Raw genomic sequence first — 20,369 nt, 5'->3', positions numbered from 1 at the left:
CAAATGTTTTTAGAGTGTACACTGCTGAAGTGCGCTTTATTGACTGATTCTTTTGTTGTCGTTGTATGTCCATTGCTTCTATTGCTTAAACGGTCCAATCTATTCCAATCATTTCAATGGGGAACACTGATTTAATCAACAAAAAGACGGATTATGTTCCGGTATCGCTGTACTGTCTAAGATGCACCTCGAATGATCTGACGGAATGTCCTGTCAATCAGATCGGTACCTGCGTGACAATGAACGGACACCCGCAGCCAAGGATCATCTGGTTCAAGGACGGTCAGCCCCTTGCCGAGGTCAAGGACAGGAAAGAAAGTATGTTGATAAACATCACGTCGTTATTTTTACAGTCACGTCGAACGCAACTCACGTTGTCACTCTTGTTCGGAAAGAGACGTACATGGTCCCGTCTCTGGTGAAGGAGGCTTCGGGCCTGTACACCGTCAAGAGCACCTTGCTAATGCAGCCCAGCAAGGCCGACAAGGACTCGGTGTTCCAGTGCACGGTGGAGTACAGCCTGCCGGGAGACCAGATCAAGCAGAAGAAGTCCGACACCATCAACCTCAACCTCAACTGTGAGCCCACAAATGTTTTGTAAATGTCTGTCATTAACGCAAATCTTCTTCTTTTCTTTTCGTTTTTCTTTGTTACCTAGTGTGTTATCTAACAATTGTCTCGCCCCGCTGAGAGTGAAGGTGAGACACACCAGACCAGCGTAGGATGGGAAACAAATATCGTCGAAGATTGCAGCAAGATAGTAGCCTAGCTTACTTTTCTAAATTCGGGCTAGCTCCAGATTCTGTGTAGGTAGCATCGTACCGTCTACTAGCATATTTAGATCGTCTCGCTATTTTTTAACTTTTAAATGGCTCCATTTATATAAACAAATAAAAGAACTAAAATGTGAATACGAATCAGTTAATTTATTAACTTTTTGACCCACTGATTAGCTGTTATTGCTTGAGACACTACGCTTGTGTGCAGTTTGTGGCTTTTTAAGTAGAATCAAATAAAAACACAAATAGATTACGAAAATGTATAAGAAATACATTAAATTATTAACACTTTTACCCTCTGTCACGCCACGTTAGCATTTCTGAAGAATATTAACTAGCTTAAAGTAAAAAAAAATAAAATACATTATTCACATTTTTTATCCTATAACAATCACAGCCTCATCGAGTTAGCTTGAGACGCTATGCTTAGCATGCCTGTGCAATGCAACATAACAGCTTGTGGCTCTTTTAGTAGAATCAAATAAAATAACACAAATAGAATAGCTAAAATGCAAAAGTAATTAGCATTAAATTACAGACACTTTTACCCTATATAAAGTAGTCTTGTCACGTTATCTGAGTGCTTAGCATGTTTGTGGAATGCTAGCTGGCTCTTTATTGACTCAAATACAGTAAAAGTAAAACATAAATTGAATTCTTAACATTTTCATACTACGGTTAAAATAATCTCATCATGATAGCTCAGGACGCTACGCATAGCATCTTTGTGGGAGGCTAGCGAGAAGCTTGTGGCTCTTTTAATGCAATTAAATAGAAATAACAAAATTACAATAAAACTTTTTAATATACCTTATCATCATAACCTTCTATCCTAGTTCTATATCAGTTAAAATATTTTTGTTTCAGTTTTTTTTTTTTTCTTAACGGCTACCAAAGTCCATGCTAGCTAGCTCAAGTTACAGTTTTGCTTTTAAGCAGATGTTGTATTTTCGCCACCGTCACAGCTTCTGCGCAAATTCTTTGGTGGCGTCACGGTTGCTACTCCACCACAGAAGAAAAAGAATGCGGAGAATGAGGCGGGGAAAGACGAGTCACTGGGAAAGTGCTTGTGGAATGCTTTGTACCTCCCCGATTGATGACTTACAGTATGGCGCTGGAAGCTCACCCAATTGAGGAATTCTCACCTGTTCCCTTCCAATGTCTGTCCTTGTCCATCTAGACCCCTCGGAGACGGCCACGTTTACCTTGCTCAACCCCGGCGCCGTCAAAGAGGGCGACAACATCACCATGAAGTGCGAGACCGACGGAAACCCTCAGCCTGAGTTTGACTTCACCAAAGACGTACGCTCTAAGAATTGTGTTGGATAAAAAATATAAATAAAATAAAAAAACGACAACCATTTTTCAAAATGGAAAATCCGATGACTTTTAAGAGGTTCTTCAGCATTTTTTTCGGCCCTCCCTCCAGGACAAGCCGGTCTTCGGCCAGGGCGGCCTCCTGATGTTGAAATCCGCCATGCGCACCGACTCCGGCGTGTACAAGTGCAAGGCCATCGACTTCGACAACCTCGACGCCGACCTGACGGGCGAGATCATCCTCAGCGTGCACTGTGAGTGAGCTGCACATGACCCATTTTGTAAAACGTGACAGACCCATATGGAGGACCAACACTGCCAACATTTGAAATAAATAAATTGCTAAATAAATGAATAAAAGTGGGAAAAAATGGATATAAAAATAAATAAAAATGGAAATAAAAACAACTATATATATATATATATATATATATATATATATATATATATATATATATATATATATATATATATATATATATATATATATATATATATATATATATATATATATATATAAAACGAGATTTACAATATATAAATTAAATAAATAAATGTGAGAGCAGTACATTTTTATTTATTGATTGATATTTAATTCAATTTCTATATTTATTTTTGTATTTATTTCTACTTTTATTTTTATTTTTTTAATGGAGGAAAAATGCTCACATTTGGCCAAGTTATCGTGTGCCCTGCTTAATGCGTGTGAAGGACGAAAGGGTCCGACCGTCCGATCTGATTGTTCACGGTTCAGGTGTCACTTTAAAGTCATCCTAATTTGAGCCATTCAAACACATTAAGAGGAGATAACCTCGGAATTGTGCGGAACGGGCTTAGCCCAAAGTGGGCTTAACTTCGGAGAAAGGGCATCAGCTTTGTACTTCCAAATATTCCCGCTTTGTGTAACCCTCTTAACAGCTTTATTACATGCTCGCCAAAGCTCTTAATTGATTTTCCTCTCTCTCTCTTTGTCAGACATTGATCCAATGAATGTGAGCCCGGCGAAGCCTCAGGTTGTCATGCTCGGAGACACTGTGGAGTGGCAGTGTAAGACCAAAGCCTCTGCCCCGCACACAGTGCAATGGAAAAAGGTGAGCTGGCTGTTTTTGCCTGCTTTTTCCCCCCTTCACTAGGAGAATATCACTCCTTATTACCACAGAGGTGATCATGTGACATTTCAGTTTTAGGCCTAAGTGACCCTTGAAAATGGGCCCGAAGATACTGTCACATAGCAACATGAAATTTGATGTCCGTCCCAAATTGACTCACAAAAAAAGTGTCAATAAGCCGAGCCAGAAAAGGCACAAATAAGTCTGCCATTTTGGTTTGTAGAGGCCATTTTAGGATCGTTTTGGAAATGTTCCGCAGGGTGAGATTTTTTCTGATTACCAGAAGTGGCAAATCCCGGTCCAGAAAGTAAAAACCCTGCCACATTTTGGCGTTAACCCCCGATGCTAGCTAGCTAGCTCCCTAGCTAGCTCCCATGGTGCTCGTTTACCTGCTAGGGAGCTAGCTAGCTAGTTAGCATCAATGACTAAAGCCAAACTTTGGCAGGGTTTTTACTTTCTAGACCTGGATTTGCCACCTCTGCGAACGGCATATAGAGACAGATGGGTGACCCTAAATTGTGAAAACGTGAGTTTTCATCATCGATTGACTGATTCGATCGGCTTCAGTCAAAGTAAAATTGTAAATACAGAATTTGACAGGTTAACAAAACTGACCGAAAACACGTGCGGTGATGCCGCAGCTTATCAAGCCTACGCTCTTTTTTTTTTTACAAGACAAACATATTTCAACAAAGAAAATCATCAAACTGCCAACACAAATTTCATCACCTCACAAAGTGAAATTAAGTCACGAAGAGAAAACTAAAATATTAGAAAAACAAAACAATTTTGTTACACAAATAATTTTTTTCCTCACAATCAAGCCAACAAAAGTTGCGATTTGCTGTTGACACAGCTGCACTCGTGTCGTCCGATGCCCTCCACTTGCAACACCAAAAAATGTTTCTCCATTCTTGTCGAGCTTTTTTTCTATCTTCTGTTGTGTCTTGTTGGCATGCGCTGCTGCTTTTTAGGAAGAAAAACATTTCTTGTTGTTTCTTATGTGGCAGGATCTCCATGAGAAAGTTGTGGGTTCACCTCGGCCCACTGACTGTCATTTGTTATCGCTGTCTTTGTGTGTGTGCGTGAAAGCTGCACTTTTGCTTTCCCATAAACTTACGGGCCACAAAATTAGGTGCACCCACACAGTCAACGTTATAAATTCTATTCTTGGAAATAAAAAAAAATAGAATAAAAAAATATATATGTGATTCTGAAGAAAAAAACTAAGAAAATACCGTAATCTCCTGATGAGGACAAACAAAATAGAAAACGAAATGAAATGTCCTCTACAATGTTTTACATTGTTGCGTTTTCATCCCCGCAGGGTTCCAAGGTTCTCTCTCAGGACGGGACCCTGTCGATAAAAGCTGACTCGTACGACAAAGACGGAGAGTACATGTGCGTCGGGGCCATGCCGTCCGTGCCGGGACTGACGGGTCAGGCAAGCGCCGCCCTCGCCATCAAAGGTATCAACCACGCTGATAATGGCAGGAATTCGTAACAGAAAGATGCAGCACAAAGAGAACACGCCGGACAGTAATCCTTGTTGCTTATATTTATAAGTCACAACCATTTATTTATTTATTTACTTATTTATTTAAAAGTGGATTCCCCACATTTATTTATTTATTTACTTATTTATTTAAAATTGGATTCCCTCACATAATCACCTATTCACATTTTTTAAATGCTATTTAAAAAATATTTTTCATTATCATCATTTTTATTTATTTTTATCTACAGTACTTATTTTTGTTTTTATAATTCGGGTGCAATATACCCGCTTATTCAATAACTTCGGGGGTATTTTTTCCAAAGTAATTATTTTCAGATGTTCTCTTATCCATGAATAGGAATATGAAATATATATTTTTTTTAAATCATCGTGCATATTATTATAATAATAATAATATATACGCATGAAAGGTGCAGATATTATTTTGTCCACTTGGGGTCACCATCCTCATATTATAAAGTAATGTGTAGTATCTCTGCCTATTTTTTGACTGAATGCGTGTTACATTAAAGGCATGTTAGCTAGCTTGACAGTAGCACCTCGGCTGTATTATTAACACATGCTAGCTTCTCACGTTCCAATTCAAACAGAGGACAGCGCTGCTGTCTCCCCTGAAATGTTTCACAACGTAAACTGTAAGCTATAAGTATGAGCATAAACATGTCTATCTTGTTTATTCCACTTCTCTGTATTTATAACAACATTTGTATCAACCATCAACATTTAATTTTCCTCGCCCACGCCAACAGGATGCTAACAATGCGTGCTAGCTTCGCTGTGGCGTGGCTCAGGAAGGACGCAGCACAGATGGAGGAAGCGGCAAAGCGAGGGCGTCGCTTCCTACCTCGCCGGTTTACGCCCGGCGCGGGATGAAAGCGTTTTGTTTACGCCCTCTCCCTGCGTCCCTCCGCAGGAAAGCCAGTGATCGAGACGCCGGTCGGCGGGCAGGTGGCCAAGGAAGGAGACGAGGTGTCCCTGAGGTGCTCCGCCTACGGCTCCCCCGCACCTCAGTTCACCTGGAAGCCTTCGGGGAAACAGGTACGCGGCTCACTCGGAGCTAGCTAGCGTGAATGCTAACGGCGCAGTCAAACAGGGTGGACGGATGGATGCAAATGTTTTGTTCCTAGAAAGTGACTCGATGGCTGAGAGTGCAATACTTTGATTCTCATATATGACGGAGGTTTCTCAAAAATATGACTTCAATCTTTTTTCTTCTTCTTTTTTTTTAAAGACCATATTGTCCGCCAACCGGTCAACTACTTCTTGCTCAAAGTCAGCTAGGATAGACAAGCTGCTCTACACTAATGAAGACAAGCAAGACACTAAACACAATGATGTTATCTTCCTAAAATAATTTTTTATATATAATTGAAAAATTATTTCTCTTTAAAAATGTATTTTTAAAAGTGAGTTTTTAATAATCCTCCATCTATAAATATAACCAAAACGTCCTTTTTTAAATTATAAAAAAATATATTTTGTTCTTTCTTTACAAAAAAAAATGTTTTCCCAAGTTAATGATTTTGTTAAACATGTTTTCTTTTTTTGTAAAAATGTCAAATATGTTCTTTTTGGGGAGAGAAAAAGATTTAAAAATTGCTTTTTGTTGAAATATTTTTCGTTTTTTTCGTTTTTTCTTGGAAAAATATCTTAGTGTAAAGAAAATAGTTTTATTCATCACACACATTAAAAAAATACTTTTTGGGAAGGGCTGGAACAGATTAATTGCATTTGAATTCATGTCACTGTGGAAAATGGAATTGACATTTGAGTGTTTTGAGTTGTGAGCTTGGTCATGACTGCACTTAAACTAATAAGTCAAGGTAACACTCCATTGGTCAAACTCTAAACAGTACAACCGTCAAACTGCAAAATATCTGATAATGACTAGGGGTGTTCCGGTGTCAATTCATTCGTCAAAATCCATCAAATGCCTTATTGAATTTTATGAGCTGCTCACTAATTATTTTAATAATCGATTCAATCTGTTGATTATGTTTTTTTTCAACATTCTAACCAAATTTCCATCCCTTTGTTGTACAATAACAGGACATTATTTCGAATTAGCATTTTTTGAGATTGGTAATGAAAGTCATTGATTGACATATGCCAATCACATACCTTTCCATGCATGGAAATCGTCCGATCATGTTCGATAGCCGATTGATCGGAGCACCATTAATCATAACACTATGATTATTATTTCATTGCAAAAGTAAAGCTGTTGAAGCCGATCACTAGAACTTCAGAGCATTTTGGTGGGGGATGGAAAATACTTTCACTATTTTGCTCTTAATGCACTGCAGTTGAAAAGCAAAGCCCCCGTAGGCGGGGGAGGCAGCTTGGCGTGACATCAAATGAAATAATAAAAGAGGATGAAAGTATAATGAATCCACCGTTTCATCTGCAAATGCTGATGGCTGCGCTATTAAAACATGAAAAGAAGCTTGAATGAAAAACTTAATAATTACAACAACAGGACGTGTCAACACATTTCGATTCGTATGTGACGCGGTTGTTTGTTGATTCCGCAGTCTGTGACGGTGGAGGGCAACAAGGTGGTGAGCACCGTCACCCTGCCAGCCAACGCCGCCGTCATGAAGGACGGCGTGACCTGCGAGGTGGCCAACGAGCACGGCACCGATAGCAAGACCTTCAGCGTATCTCTCAAAAGAGGTCAGACAACAGTTTGGATCGCCATCAAAAGTGGCCACGCCCCCTGTTCAATGGCACTCATGTCTTCATTTTGATTTGAAATAATTGAATGGTTCACCAATTAATTTGATTGATATTACCTCTTCTAAAATCTGCAAAAATAAACTTTTTTTATTTTGCATTAGCATATTTCAACATAAAACAAAGATAATGACATTCAAACACAAACCTTGCCCCCAAAGATTTGCATATTTTATTGTTGAAGGACCAAAAAATAATAAGTATATAAATATAAATTTTTGTAATTATGTATTTTGCGCAGCCAATGATTTTGAATGTAACTTTAGTGGGCTTGCGAGCAAGTGAGCGAGCACCTAACAAGCTAGCAACTAACAAGCTAGCAGCTAGCGAACTAGCAGCTAGTTATGTTGACATTCTAATAATTTTGATGGATAACATTGCATGAAAAATCCACCTTTTTTAAAGTAGCCAAAACATTTTTCATAAATAACATTAAAAAAAGAAGCTCACATTCTACTAATTTCAGCACTTATATTTTACTTACTTACTAAATCCCCGTGTAACCAAAAAATCTCTCGTTTCTTTTCTTTTTTTCCAAATCCACCTTTTTAGCTATAGCATTTTTTCATGAAATTAAATACAAATAATTTAAGTTTCTACTAATTTCAGTGCATTACACTTTTCTTAAAAAGAAAAAAAATCCCACTAAATCCTCGTGTTATCTAAAAAACAAACAATAACCAAATACAAACAAAAAAAATAAATCCATTCACACATTTCAGCGCATTGCATTTTTTTCTTTAAAAAAACAAACATGAAATTTACATTTAAAAAATAACAAATTTACATAAAAAAAATTCAAATCCCACTAAATCCTCATAATACACCCCCCCCCCCCCCAAGAAAACATTCCAAATCCAAACAAACAAATCCATTCACAATTTCACAATAAATAAAATAAAAATACATCTAAGATTTTTTTTTAAATCCCACTAAATCCTGATATAATCACACACAAAAACGGATGCTTTTGTGTTTTTGGTGCATTGTCATCATTCATTTCTTCTTCTCACTGACAAAAAGAATCAAACAAAATCAAACTTGAGTTCACTTTGTGCTAAATTAAAATTTGTGAAAAATTGCTCTTTTAGCCGTAAACAATCTTCAATCTTTGTGACTGCACACCATCTTGATGATGCTGTTTTTTTTTTCTATTTTCCTGCACCCCCGTGCCCCCTTTCTTCTTCTTCTTTCTTCTTCTTCTTCTTCTTCTTCTTCTGGTCTTTTTGCAGCTATTGACTCCGCCGACCGAGGTAGCGCCTTCTCCCTCCTCCTCCTCCTCTTGTCCCTCCTGCTTTCAGGACTCTTGTCATTTTAGTACACTCCCCCTTGACCCCTTCCTCCTTCACCCACCTGCCCCCATCCCTCCATTTTACACACACACACGCACACCTACACACGCGCACACACTGCTGCACTACAATCTTGTACATGAGCCCTCTTGCTACCAAACACTGTGGATATTGTATATTGTTCTTCTTTTTCTTCTCTTGTCACCTTTGTAATGTCTGTGGGATGTTTTTTCTTTTTTTTTCGGGCCCTCGGGGGACAATAAAGGATTCTATTCTATTCTATCCCTTCCTTTCCACTCTGTGTGCGTCTCCTAGTTGCACTTGCTTCTCGTCTTTTCCTTGCCGACCGTGTGTGCGCGTGTTTTGGTGGTTGCTTTGCTAAGCTACTGGACTGAGCGACTTTCTTTTTCTCAAAGTGCTGCTCTCTGGAAACCCTGTGCTTAAATCAGGTCTGTAACCGCTAACTTCACTCACGTGCCGTTTGTCTTCTTGTGTGTGTGTGTGTGTGTGTGTGTGTTTGGACTTTGTGCATACACAATGTAGTGTAGTTGTGTTTTGACAAGAGCTGTTTTATGTGTACGCATGCTTGTATTACTGCCGTCGTGGGGACAAACGTCATTGTCGGGCTTTTACGACAGCTTTTTTTTTTTCTTTTTTTTCTTCACACAAACATATACACAGACAAACATGGTCTCCCGGGCGGGGAAGCGAACCCACGCCAACCTGCATCGAAGGCAAGTGACAGTTCCACTCCGCCATCTAGAGCCCGACTTTTACCACAGCTTTAAGATTAGAAACTCGATACGATGACATCATTTGTTTTGAAATGACTCTTCCTGGATTCAATCCGAAAGGAATTGACTCCTCCCCTAAAGAATTGCCTTTATAAACTACACTGTAAAAAAAAAAAATCTTTAAAAAATAAGTAGTTTTCCGGCAGCTGGGGCACCAGAAAATACTGTAAAATAAGAGAAAAGTACCTAGATGTTCTTTTAAAATAAATGTTAATACAATGAATGCTGCCATCTATAGGACATTACAGAATTTGTAGTTATTTTCACTTAAAAAAAAAGAAGTAAATTCACAAAGAAATTATGGTAAAATTCGGAATTTTTACGGTTAATTTCTCAGTAAATATATATATTTTTATTTTTTAAGGTTTTAAAGTTGAATTTGACATTTTATTCCATTAAATAACAAATATTTGTGAAATTACGATACATTTGTGAATGTCTTAACAATCAATATACGTATTTCTAAAAGAACAGAAATATTGTTGCAGTGATTTCATGTTATTTTACATTTGACATGTAAAATCAGACTTTATTTTTGTAAATTAAATGATATTTTTAAAATACAGGAAAATTCTGTTGTATCACAGTTGTTGTTGTTTTTTTTACAGTGTAGGGATGGGCAAGTACCAATACCAGGTTTCAGTATTGAGCCAATATCAGCTTTATTGCAATGTACCAGATATTGCTGATACCAATTACCGATATTTCAGGCCAAAAAAAAATCTGACATTGGGTAAGTCCTCCTTGCCAGTAGTTGGTGGCCTTTAGACACGTCAGCGAATAATTATGTGCATCAGAAGTTCTTTTGTTTACATCTGACATGGTCATAAATGAAATTTTATGTATCAAAAAAAAAAAAGGTATTGGTGAGTTATTAAGAGTGAATACTCGTACTGCTATTGGTCCTAAAAAAGTGCTATTGAACATCCCTAGTTTAAAAATTAAAACAGGGTTTCCCCCAGCGCTTTATTAGCTTGGCGGCCCGCCAGACTTTTCTTTTGTAGAAATGGGGGTCCTTAGTTTTCAACTGGTCCGACAACTTTTCAAAAAGCGGTCATCAAACTGTAAGACACGCTCACTTGGAGCTGTACTTCCTGTTTTTCATTCACTTGTTTTATATTTATGGCCGAGAAGTGTTTTGCAAACAAGTATTTACTACAAATAGGACTCAAGTACTTTGTCAGCTTAATTTAGTGATCGAGAGATGGACGGCATGTTCCGATTTACATACAAATTCAGCTGTCATCACTGAACTCACCCTGTCGTCGCTTTTCATTGGATGGAAACTTCAAAATCTCCATTCTGACGACTCCCGTTCACTTGCAAACATCGACTAAAATTGCATTGTCACCTCATAAACAAACACATTTTAAAACACAAAAAAAGCAACACATTTTGAGTGCCCCTCGTTATATGCTAGTAACCAAAAGCATGTATGAACAAGACTTTTTTTTTTTGGGGTCACTAAAGTTTGTTCTTTTTACAATCGTGATTAAAACAAAAAAAACGTTGTCAATCTGTGCTTTTCATTTCACGGCAACAAACGTTTTCCAACTTTGAGTAGTCAGACCAATACTTCCACAAACATGTTATATTTCACATACTCCAACAATTTCACATCCACGGCGTGAGAATACCTCAACATATTTTCATACAGATATTTACTGAAATGGAGAATTTACGCCGTCGTTAGTGTGTGGCTTAGTGCACATCACAACTGTCGCAACGTAACTGTAAACAAAGCATTTCTTGGGACTTTTGAAAATAAAACGTCCCGTTATAACAAACCCTGGCATCGTAACGTCATGTCCCCACAAGTGCAGTAATAAAAGTGTGTGTGTGTGTGGCCGGGGGCGGGGGGGCGGGGTTTGTGACGTGTTTATGGTGTTGTGGCTGGTCAGCAGCTTCGTTGTTGTGAATATGCCGGTCCCGTTTTTTTGGGTCCCATCTCATTTCAGTCTTCTGCATTTAAGACTAACTCCACATCCCACTTCCACCCCTCCCCCTTGCTCCCTCTCCTCCCCGCCACCCCACCCGGGTCCCATTTGGACCTCATCTGTCCTCCTCCTCCCCTTTCCCATCTTCATCTACTTGCTACCATTGGATCAAATCTCCATACCAATCATCATGCCCCCCCCCCCCCTCTCCTCCTCCCCACTTTCAAATCCAATCAATCAAACCCTCCCATCACCTCCAACTTCTTCCTCCACTCGGACAAATTTCCACCTCCATCTTGCCCCCCCCATCCTCACCCATCCCGCCCGTCATTGCGACGCTGTAGCTGACCAGCAGCAGGGAGGTTCGAGCGGGGTGGTGATCGCCGTGGTGGTGTGCGTGCTGCTGCTCCTGCTGCTGGTGGCCCTCATCTACTTCCTCAACAAGAAGAGCAAACTGCCCTGCGCCAAGAAGGACAAGAAGCAAGTGTGAGTAGCTGCAATACTCACATTTCTCAAAACGTCGGGAACCGCAAAATCATTTCAATTACACATAGCTTTAAATCTGATTAGCTTCATGTTAACCTTTGTAACTCGCACACGTATATTCTTTATCCTCCCCCCCCCCAAACTAATGGTACTGCAGTTTACTTACAGTAGTTGTGAAAGTCTTCTTCATTTGTGTCTGCATGACTGCCCTCCAGTGGCTAAATCATGAACAACAATTTATCATCGTGCACAAACTTTTTTTTTATTTGGTTGCTACTATATGTTTTATGAAATAATTATTATAGAGGGCTCTTTCTTTGTTCGACAAAACACATTACATTATTTATTTATTTTTTATTTTTTTGCAGGGGGAGACCAGAACAAATGAATGGCATTTGCAATTGTTTCAATGGGGATTCATGCTTTGAGATACAAATGCTTCTTTTTAACGGCACGGTCATGGAACAATTTGTATCTGAAGACACTCTTATTTTATTACTCACATTAAATATCTGTTGCTAGCCAAAACAGCAGAACCACCGAGGCACTTTCACAGTTTCCGATAAATTTACATGTGCAAGGCATTTAAAAAATAAAAGAAAAAAAAGAAGTGTTTTCTTGTATTAAAGATGATGTAATACAAATATCAAAACGACAATTAGCGTGACAGAAGACTTGACAAAAAAAATTGTCATCGCTCTGAAATTTTTTGTGAGTTCATGTTGATGTTTGGTGGAGCTTCGCAACTTACACTTACCACTCAAGCTACAGTACCTCTCATTTCGTTAGAATTAGCATTACTTCATTAGCTTCGGACTCATCTTTGACACTTACCTTTTATTTTGTTAACATCTCCACTTGTATTCACTACAATGAAGTACAAGAGTGTAAGTGACACTCAATAACTGTAGGGGGCGCCCCAGAGCAACAAAACTATTTACTTAACTTATTATATGATGATAATAAGGTTGTTTCAGAAAGGTGTTGTTTTTTTGTATGATTTGGTTGTTTTAAAATCTTCTTTTTTATGTCATGACTGTTTCTCTCCTGCACCCCCTACAGGGCAGACGCAGAAGTGAACAATGACATCGTCGTGGAGATGAAGACGGACAAGGCCAACGAAGAAGCCGGTCTCCTCAACAAGAGACCGCCCGCAGAACAGGTGCGCTAACAGACAACAGCGAGTAAGGGAATTCACCTTTCAAAGTCATATTAAATTAAAACATCTTGCTCGCTTTTGTTCAAATCAGGGGCAAAAGTGTCATTTAGTCAGACGACTCGAAAAAAAGTGCTTTGCCTGCCATCTTACAGGCAATGACAAACCGTTTCATGTGGATGGATTTTTTGCTATTTGCGACATGGCAGAAGCATCGTTAGATATGCAACCAGTCCGGCAAAGTGTGCGTCTCATCAGTCAGCTGTCGCTCAGACAGATTGAAAACGTCGTCGCCGCCGCCGCAGCGGCTCACATCCGAAACGCCGTCGCGCATGTCCGACATCTTGTCAAACTCGTGACAGCTGCTCTTTGGTGATTGGCAGCCAACTGGCTGGCTCCCTTTAGCATCTCGTCTTGAATCCGAGTGGCGCCGTGATTTTTTTTTTTTTTTTTTTAAGTCAGTCTAAACGAAATAACATCTGCACGTCGGCCTCGGTGACGAGCGAGTTGCTTTGTGATGCTCACGCTGCTCTCTTTCTTCCGTCCTGCAGTGATGAAGGAAGACCGGCAGAGGGACCGAGGGAAGAAGCGCGACAGTTATGAAGAAAAAAACAGCACCCATTTATATTCGCTTTTAAAGGGGAGCGGAGACCCAAACTCCCCCACCGCCGCCGCCGCCGCCTCCTCCCCCTATTCGCACTGCACTCAATGACGCTTTCATCAACCAATCACATCTTTGGGTGACTCCCTGGCACAGTAGTGTAAAAAATATATATATTTAAAAAATATATATATATTAAAAAAAAGAAAGTAGCAAACTAATACAGCCAAACACGCCATCATCACACTGCCACTATTTTGCCTCGGAGTCGGCACTTGAAACCAATCACTGCAGCGTGTGTGTGTGTGTGAAATTTGGGGACGTCCCGTCTTTTCCCACCTCCGTCCGTAATCATGACCGTCTGCTTCGAAATCAATGTTACATTTCTGCTCTGCTTTAGCAACGCTTGACGATATTTTCAAAAGTATTGGGACATCTGGCGAGGGCAGGGATTCACACTGCAGTTCCAAATCCCCAATTTGGATTTAATGCTCAAATCAAACCAAATGCTGTGCCTGTTCTGATATTTGTGTTTTAGTAGCAATCAGACAAAATCGCTATCATAAGTTTGTCTTGGACACATGAAAAAAAAAATGGCCGTCCTTCATGTTTGTGGGTCTACTAATAAGAGTTTCATTTCAAACTGGGTTTTGGGGTTGAATGAAAAAAAAATATCAAATTGATTTGGCCCTGGGAGGACTTTATAAAATGGTCCCCCCAAATTGATTGTGATGTCAGAGGCCAGTCAAGCCATTTCCAACCTACTCATTTTATAGAAATCCACATTTGATTTGTCCACTTTTCCCCCTTGACTTCTTTCCGCTCACTTTTTTTTTTCTGAGAGCTGTAATTCCCAAACCGATTACTGAAGGTCTGAGATGCGGCCATTTTCTTTGCAGGATTAAACCATTCAAAAGGCTACCTGAAATTGCAGGGCTGGGGTGGGGGTGGGGGGGGGGGTAATTTGTCTGCCATTTGAGGGCCCAGCAGTTATGAAGGGAAGGGAGCCAAATGTGTGTGTGTTTTTCTAGGTGTTTATTGCTGGATTAGTTTTTTTTCACGGCAGCAAATCTAGGACGAGCTGTTGTTGGGATCAGATATGTTTTCTTTTTTTTTCTTTTTGTACTGATGATCTCCTGTGCTCGCCGATAGCGGCTTGACGTGGCCTTTGACTTTTGTTGTACACTGGAACTAATGGCCTTGAGTAGAAAATACAAACAAGAAGGCTCACCTCGAACCACTATCTGATTTTTGTATTTCAATGCGTGTCTACTGATCTTGACCGTTAGCAAACCTGTCACGGCATCTGTTTCTTGTTTTATATAAAATAATGTGCTTGTTGCTTCCTTTTTTTTTTTGTCAAGTTTGGGACTACTGAGTTGTATTTTTTTTCTCTTTAAGGATTATTATTTGGATGCGATTCTCCGTGCTTTACTTCTCTTGACTGTAAACTGTATATTTTGTGGTACGCTCATGTGTTGTGTTGATGTATCTTATTTTGTATTTTGTTCCAGCTGTTTAGAATTTATAATGAAAAAAAACAACAACACTTTGTTTTCTGTTTTTATTCAAAAGCGGGAAAGAAATGAATCATTTTTTGTTGTATCTTCTAAATTTTGGCCTTTTGTACATCGATCACTTCGTTCAATTTTCATTTTCAAATGACAGTATAATTTTATAAGTTCAAAGCTCATTAAAAAAAAACACTTCTTAAGTACTATTTATTTGTCACTCTCAGTTAACATTTACTGTAAAACTGACACAAAATGAGAGAGAATATAATTTTGTTAAACAATAGTTCACTAGCTTAATGCTTAATATAATGTGAAACGCCATAGACAAGCTAACAGAAATTAGCATAGGCGTCATTGTAAACATCACACAGCACAATCTGGGACACTGCATGCAATAATCTGGACTGACCTATATAAAGTAAAAAAAAAAAAACTCTCCTCTCATGATGATGACAATGACAAGAAAGAAAATGACTTTTGAACAATTTCAATTGAGCCATCCATCCTCATCAGACGCCTGCACACAGAACACTAGCAGAAACCGGGATGACTCATCACGCTCATTACAACTAGTCGAATTGAAATCGAAAACCGGGCATCAATCAAGAACAAAAGCTGGCCGAGTTGTCAGCGTACTCGCACGCGTTCGGCTAGCTGTCCATTAGCGGATTAAAAGTGCCGCCCGTCAAAGCAGTTATCGATTAGCGGCCCGCGTAAATGTGAAATCGCAATGAGGGGAAGCCGGGATTGAATCCATTTGAACTGATTTCAAAAAGGCCTAAAGGATTAGTGAGAAATATTGTTTTATGAAACCACTCGCAATCTTTCTGTCTTAATGAGTGCCTATCAAAAGTATTTTTGTTTGAATATCTGCATCCACACCGAGTTTCTCCGCCCTTGGCATGTCATCTAGGCTGCGTGAAAAAGATCTGCCATTTTCAAGCAACTTCACAGATGCGCCATAATGGCACAGCCGAAAGGTAAGCAGAGCTGCAGTGTTCATTTGGATTAACATTTTTCTGTATTTACTGTAATTCCATGGCTTGGTGATGAAGTGCTGCTTCCGGGAGAGACATTTTTTGGAACCGCTCCACCCGCTATCTCTTGGAAATCTTGCGTTAAATGAGTCCAGTGTCCTTCACTTCCTCATGCACCCACTGCGGTTTCTCACTTGAATGCCTTTTAAACGTGTTGCTGTCCATTTTGGTGAGGAATGACAATCATCTTGGCTTTAATGTAAATAGCCGGTGATGTGCGTGTGCTTTAGCAATGGGACAAAGACGACCAGATGAACGGCGGCCAGGAAAGTGGATAATGGACGGATGGATGCAAAAACTGCAGGGAGGAAAAGGGGGTGTGTCTTATGATGTCAATCTGGATTTTGCGCGGTGATTGAAACAAATGCGAGCTTGGAGGAAATTGAGAGAAGAAGAATGAGGGAGTCTTTATCTCCATCCGTCCTACACTTTCATATCCTGTGTGTGTGCGTGTGCGTATTGTTGAGTGTCTTATTTCCTGGTGGCAGTATCATGGTGGATCGGTATTAAAGGCTACCCTATAGCTTACACAGAGGGTAAGGACAATCCGAAAATCGCTTTCAAATGCGTTCAAAAAATTAATTAAGTGAAAAATCACGGGGGGGAAAAACAGTGAAATGTGGGGGGGGCAATCTAAAAAAATAACAAATCTCGGGTGGGGGGGGGGGGGGGGTCAACATCCCCTAATATGTGTAATGTGAACCCCGTGCTTTGACTTGTTTTCTGGGTTTGGACATCGGCAATGCGAGCCCAAGGGCAGTTTCACGTCGAGTTCAGTCGACAGCAGAGGGCTGTAAGGCCAAAACGACAGCCCCCTGAGAAGAGTGGATTATTCTGTTTATCTCTTATTCTTTTTAAAATATGATGTTTGTCTAGACGAATAAATACATAAATGAAAATAGAGCATAATACTGTTTTGCAAAGACCACCCGCCAATCCCCCCTTTAGTTCCCCTGTAAGGCACATGGGAACGGTTTCAAATGATGCCACTGTTAATGTACTCATTTATGAATACAGCATATGAAAACTGACAGTCAATAAATCAACAGAGACACCCCAGATACTAAGAAATGATTTAGAAAATAAAAACGAAAATATTCACAAATGAAAAATAGCTGCGGTTTCTACCTTCTCGGATTCGATGGAGCACACCATTCAGTTGGGAATACAGCCACATCATAAAATAAATATCAGCTTTAACTTTAACACCATAGAATCAACTAATGAAAAAAGTAAGGATTTCCATGAATATAACGCCCCTTTTTTGATCAATTGCGGACAGTATGCGGTTAAAGACAAAATCCACTGTGAAATTGCCTTTTTAGCACCCCTTCTCACTTATCTGAATGGTCCAGTCCTGAAGATCTTTAGCAGTTTCCCCCCCATTAATTCCCCGTTTGGCTCCGCCCCTTGAAGACGACCAGGAAGTGGTGAGTCATGTGTTAGCTATTAGCTGAAAAGTTTAGCTTCAAAGTTTCTTTCGGTGCTTCTTAACAGGCTGTTGGAAATTTTTAAACGGGGTCTTATAAAAAGCTAGTTGACCTTCTTATTTGATTTTGTTGTATACTAAAAAAACAAAAACAAAACGGTATTGAATCTATAGCTAAATTGTGCATCATTACTAACACCATTCCCTCATGACAAGTGTGTGGATATTCCCCCATGACTCACTCTCTAGTTAAACAAATTGTTTAGAGCTACTTGGATGGCAGTTTTCCCTTGTTTAGAGCTTTTCCATTTTTAATGTCTCCTCTTCATGAATATATGTATCCCCTCTTCGCTTATTATATGATATGATATTATATTATATTATATTAACAGACAACCATTTCCTTACAGGATTTTTTTCTGTGGCACCAAAAAAGCCACGATAAGTGTGTGTTCCAGTGTCAATGGTAGGTTACAAAATTAAGGATTATTATTATTTTTTTTAAATAAGTAAGCTAATAATGTGGTGACAGCCTGGTGGTTAGCACAGCATGCATGTTAATTCATTAAAAACTTCAGTCTGAACTGTCCATAGGTGTAAAAGTGAATGGTTGTTTATGTAAATGTGATCAACTCCAGCCCACCCCTGCAATTTGCTCTGCAAAATGGATGCTGAACTCTACTGAATATTTCTGGATAGAGGTTTTAAACCCCATCTTAAAATGGATGTATAGCCGACATTTATGGCAAATCAGCTAAATTGTTTTTTTGTTTTGTTTTTCATGCTTCATGTTTAAATAGCCTAACATACAAGGATTTTTTTGGGCAAGAATTTAGTTGAAAAAAATAAAACATCACAAAAATATACTTTATAGTTTATTTGTTGGCCAAGAGTTTGACCTTAGGCCTCAATGAAATACGATCAGAGTCATAAAGATTTCCAGTTCACTCGTCTTGACCTCCGCTGTGATTTACAGTGCGAGGGCTGGAGTGAGCGGTTGGGGTCCGAGGGGCTAACATTCCTTGCTAATTGTGTTTTGTGTGTGTCCTCCCCCAATCCACCTCCTTCAAAGTGTGTGTGAGTGAGATTCTATCTTCTTTTTTTTTCTCGACGTGGGCCAAAACATGAGAGTCTAAGCGATTCCAATTTTCATATTGAGCTGACCTTATAACTGGAACCCGGTTGTTACTTAAATGCCACAGTACCACAAACCGTTGACGTTCGAGTATTTTTTGTTTTTGTTGAGTTTTGTACTCAGCATTATTTCTTAATTTTGTCTAGGAATGTAGTAACTGTTATTTTATGAGCAATGGAGGACATGTCTTCTTAAATTAATTTGACTGCTGGTTAAACGGTGGTAATGAGCATGATCTCCCCCTACAGGACTGGAGTGGAACAGCATACAACCTGCAAGCCGGCATCCTTGGACCGTGACAGCTGCCATTGGCTTGAGGTAAGTTTAAAAGTCTGAGAAAATTGGGATAACATCTCGAGACTGACAGATCGTACCCACTCGCTGTTGACTATTATTATTAATTGCGCCACATGCAGCATGATATTGATTGACTCGGCTCATTTTTAATTCTTTTGAGGTCTGACCGAGTTGAGAATTTAAGCACTGGCGGCAAACGAGCTGCCGTCTGACATGCTTGTCCTTAAAAAGAGAGAGAAGTCAGGAATCCAACAACGATCTGTTTAATCTCCTGCAAAACTGATGTTTGATTTATAGCACGCGCTCTCCCGCAGGCTTGGCTTGCACTTTATCTTGGTCTATTTATAGAAGTCATCATGATAAAAGGAAAACGCGCTCAGTTTGTCACCCGGAACGTCACTTGCGCCTCACTTCAGGAAGTTGCGAGGACTTAGTTTTGAACACTTCTGTCCCCTGTTTTCAAATCTGAAGGTTTGATCGGGGGTGAAAAATGATTACTATAGAGAATATATGTTTAAAACTGTTTAAATTTAGAAACCATGCAATCTGTCATTTGTCTTCAACGGTCACCAAATTTGGTTATGGAACTTATCTGGATGATGACGATGCACAATTTTCTTATCTGGCAAACAATGACCAAACAACACTGAACCACTTACTGCCATGTCAAATTCAAAAGATAAGCAGAGCTGCAGTGTCGTTAGAGCCACATAATTGCATTATCTAACAGTATTGGCACATAACTGCACTACACTAATCCCTTGTTTATGGTGGGGGTTCCATTCCAGACCCCCCCCCCCCCCACACACACACACACACCATCAAAATGCGTGAGACGTGCAGGTATTTTTTGCCAACTTGGGCTCACATCCTCACGTTCTCCGTGTAGTATCTGTGATGTTGAATGTGTGTTTGCCTTTAAGATGCGGGCCTGGCCTGTTGAGGTAAATGGAAGTTGGCGAATGAGAATAGAGAGTTGGCCGGCTGATAACTGGCTAAACCGTTAGCCACTCTGCGTGCTAAATGAGTTTATTTTTGCGAGTTTCAGTTCTACAAAGCAATTGAAAGTGCATGTGGAGGGATTATAATTCCTTCTATCTAGGCTATGTTAAATTATGTATATATATATATGTGCAGTTGTGTATTTTAAGACAGTTGTACTTTGCACTAGTTTGTTCTTCAGCTTCTTTTATTTAGGCAAGGCATCTTTATCGACGTCCTGCATTTCATG

The 20,369-nt window shown here is 39.5% G+C and overlaps 1 protein-coding gene across 3 annotated transcripts in view; it reads left to right on the top strand.

Moving 5' to 3' along the window:
* The window catches only part of bcam (basal cell adhesion molecule (Lutheran blood group)), a 59,875-nt gene extending 44,600 nt beyond the window's left edge, over positions 1–15,275 (top strand). The window contains exons 5-17 of one of the 3 annotated variants that reach the window (XM_086079173.1): positions 222–318; positions 396–578; positions 1,960–2,081; positions 2,209–2,350; positions 3,072–3,187; positions 4,533–4,674; positions 5,638–5,762; positions 7,259–7,400; positions 8,693–8,713; positions 9,169–9,201; positions 11,828–11,969; positions 13,032–13,131; positions 13,677–15,275. In XM_086079173.1, coding sequence (XP_085935299.1) covers positions 222–318; positions 396–578; positions 1,960–2,081; positions 2,209–2,350; positions 3,072–3,187; positions 4,533–4,674; positions 5,638–5,762; positions 7,259–7,400; positions 8,693–8,713; positions 9,169–9,201; positions 11,828–11,969; positions 13,032–13,131; positions 13,677–13,679 — 1,368 coding nt within the window. In that variant the 3' untranslated portion in view covers positions 13,680–15,275. The remainder of the gene's footprint in view (positions 1–221; positions 319–395; positions 579–1,959; positions 2,082–2,208; positions 2,351–3,071; positions 3,188–4,532; positions 4,675–5,637; positions 5,763–7,258; positions 7,401–8,692; positions 8,714–9,168; positions 9,202–11,827; positions 11,970–13,031; positions 13,132–13,676) is intronic. The other 2 variants (XM_086079174.1, XM_086079175.1) reach the window with 2 other exon arrangements.
* Positions 15,276–20,369: the final 5,094 nt, after the last annotated feature.

The sequence above is a fragment of the Leptonotus elevatus genome, chromosome 6 (genome assembly GCF_054856555.1).
Source record: "Leptonotus elevatus isolate MCC_2025b chromosome 6, RoL_Lele_1.0, whole genome shotgun sequence".
NCBI classification, from domain to species: domain Eukaryota; kingdom Metazoa; phylum Chordata; class Actinopteri; order Syngnathiformes; family Syngnathidae; genus Leptonotus; species Leptonotus elevatus.
Note: the sequence above shows the minus strand (reverse complement) of the source record. Positions and strands in the feature narration are given on the sequence as shown.